Source organism: Arachis ipaensis, chromosome B05, assembly GCF_000816755.2.
Source record: "Arachis ipaensis cultivar K30076 chromosome B05, Araip1.1, whole genome shotgun sequence".
NCBI lineage: Eukaryota > Viridiplantae > Streptophyta > Magnoliopsida > Fabales > Fabaceae > Arachis > Arachis ipaensis.
Window position 1 is genome coordinate 140865387 of NC_029789.2, and position 2882 is coordinate 140868268.

The 2882-nt window shown below is 26.5% G+C and overlaps 1 protein-coding gene across 1 annotated transcript in view; it reads right to left on the reverse strand.

Moving 5' to 3' along the window:
• LOC107641335 (lupeol synthase) overlaps positions 1-2882 on the reverse strand; it is a 41469-nt gene that overhangs the window by 12472 nt on the left and 26115 nt on the right. Inside the window, exons 9-13 of the mRNA XM_016344831.2 lie at positions 1631-1750; positions 1396-1518; positions 996-1094; positions 199-255; positions 73-119 (exon numbers count right to left, since the gene is read on the reverse strand). Coding sequence (XP_016200317.1) covers positions 73-119; positions 199-255; positions 996-1094; positions 1396-1518; positions 1631-1750 — 446 coding nt within the window. The remainder of the gene's footprint in view (positions 1-72; positions 120-198; positions 256-995; positions 1095-1395; positions 1519-1630; positions 1751-2882) is intronic.

Genomic DNA, 2882 nt, shown 5'->3' on the forward strand with positions numbered 1-2882 from the left:
ATAAAAATATAAAAATAATTATATATTTGGCGAACTCAATTTGTAACATATATAATTTTAACTAAATCTTACTCCATCTCAACCATAACGCCTTCAAAAGATTCTGTTGGATTGAATTTCTGCATGCATTAATTAAAAATGTGTGACTCAATCAAAACAAAGTCCATAATTAAATGCTTTCTAATTAAATGTTATTACCTCTAACCATTGATAGCCTCTTTTAGGCTCCCAAGCCGGGAAACCGCCATTACTACTCTGTAGTTGAAATCAGTGAACATGTGAGAATCACATTTAATTATTTTTCCATGTATAACTAGGGCTTTACTAATAAATACTTGGATAAAGTATTAAATTGGTCCCTTCAACTTAATCTTGTTTTGGTCCTAAGGTTTAAAGTGTCCTATTTAAATTCAAGAAAGTTTTATTTAGTTTTAATGTAGTCCTGCCGTAAAGTTAATATTAAATAATTAATATTATCGTTCCATTTTAATGTCCTTCCTTAAAGAAGAGGTACAAACTCGAGAAGCACATATCAACAGCGGATGTATCAACGCAAGCCATTTGCCTTAGTTTAAGCACATGGAGAACATCGTCGAAAACTCACTTTCCGCGAAAAAATTCATCAGTAGCAACGAAAACAAGACCATCGTCACCTCTACCGCAAGAAATTCTCCTCAACAACTGAAGAGTTTGGTTATATAAGTTTTTCATATTTAAAAACTGAATTTCTTTAATTATTTAATATTGATTTCATGGCATGACTACATTGAAGCTAAATGAAACTTTTTTTGAATTCAAATAGAACACTTTAAACCTTAAAGGTCAAAACAGAATTAGACCCAAACATAAATGACCAATTTAATATTTTATCATAAATACTCTTAAGAAACTTATTGAAATAAGTTTTAGCAAGACTCTTAAAACATTAGAGGATGTATATCTCAATGTATGGTTACAATGAAAAAATGACATGAAGGATATGTAGAATGCCATACTTGTATAGAGAGAATAACATTCACAGCATCGTATAGTCTTTGTGTTTCAACTTTTTCCCCAACAATTTCAATTGGCATTCTTGACATTAGAATCGATGCCTATGGAAAAATATAATTTAGTAGCAACCGTTATAGCTAGTTTTGCAAAAAAGAGAGAATAATTGAGTAGATATAGAGAATATAATAAATAATTACACCAAATTAAAGATAATTATATACCATCTGTTAATATAATTTTCTCAAAAATAATATATATATTATAATCATCTTTTTTTTAATATTAATCCATTCTTAATTTTTATGTATGATTATAATTGAATTCTTGTTTTCGTATTTGAAAAACAAGGATAAACAATTAAACACCACCACCATATTTAATTAGCAGAATGGTGAATTTAACCTTTAACGCTTCTCCAGTGCTATCGGAAACTTGTAAAGCTTGATCATGTATTGAAAATGTCCACGCCCCTTTTGAAATATGTCTATGCATTGCCATGAAGTCGCCATATGGATTTTCAAGAACCTTTTTAATATGATATCACCATACAATTAAGTAAGTCTCTTACTTTCATTAGTTATTATAGCATCTATAAGGCATATATTAAACGGTAAGTAATATTTTAATTTGTTGTTACCTGAGAAGCCTTCAAGAAGTCATGGGCTCTTTTAAGTGTAGGTCCAAATTCTTCACTAAGATCACAAGCAAGTATTGCTTCCATACCAAAAACTACATCCCACATTTGACTACCAATACCCTGCATTAAAGTCAATTATATTGCTACAATCAATACCATTATGAAACATTTTTCAATAGGTGCATTTTAGTATACCTATAGTGCGATAATTATGGTGGATATAATATTTTAAAAAGTATTGTTAAAATTAAAATAACGTTCTCTTATTATTTAGCAACATTTTTTAAAAAATGTTAAAAAATGTTATCAAAATATATAAAAAAATAATTTTAATTTTAACAACACTTCCATAACTACCATATAATCACCATAAACATAACAATTTTAGAATCCACCTTCTTAATATTGCCTATGAAAAAGTGAATAATCTTTACAGTCATTATTTGTAAAGAAAATATTTGAAAATATTCTCGACGATCATCACTATTATTGGATTAAATTTGTAATATAGTGAAAATATGATACATTGAAAACTATAATTTATATCTAATTTAATGTAGGCAATTTATTCTAATTTATAAAGGATAATTTACCCCTAATTTATCCTATATATGGTGACTATATAACTTTAGCAGCAATTTGTATGGTTATGTGATTGCCACTCAAGCATAAAGTTGAGGATGAAATATTTTGTTGCCTTTGATTTTACTCTAAAATCTTGTTTTTTTATTTTTCAACTCTAGGTTGAAAATTTTGAATAACTAATTGAGACAAGATTGATCATCTTCTGTTAGTCACATGAACTTCAACAAAATAGACCAACTAACAATTTCGTTAGATAATTAATAGGAGTCTAATTAACAAGCATTTTTGAATTACATTTCATATTAATTTATTATTATTAATTAGTGATTATTTAAATTTTATTTTTTAAAAATACACAATTAATAATTATTAATTACAATTGTTTAAAATTAACTGATTAGGAGTTGTTTGCCTATACTTTTTCTTAGAACTATTATTAACTTTACTTGTTAGGATTAGGTTATTTGAAATTACATTTTTGAAAACGTGCTTAAAACTTGTTGCTTGAATTTATGATTTCATAGGATTATGATGACTATGTAAAACTTGCTACATATTTTTTGAAATGCAATGTTGGTATTTTTGTCAAATTCTATTTTTAAAAAAGAAATATTTGATATTATAGTATTTATATACATATAAACTATATTATTTATAATGAAAATAA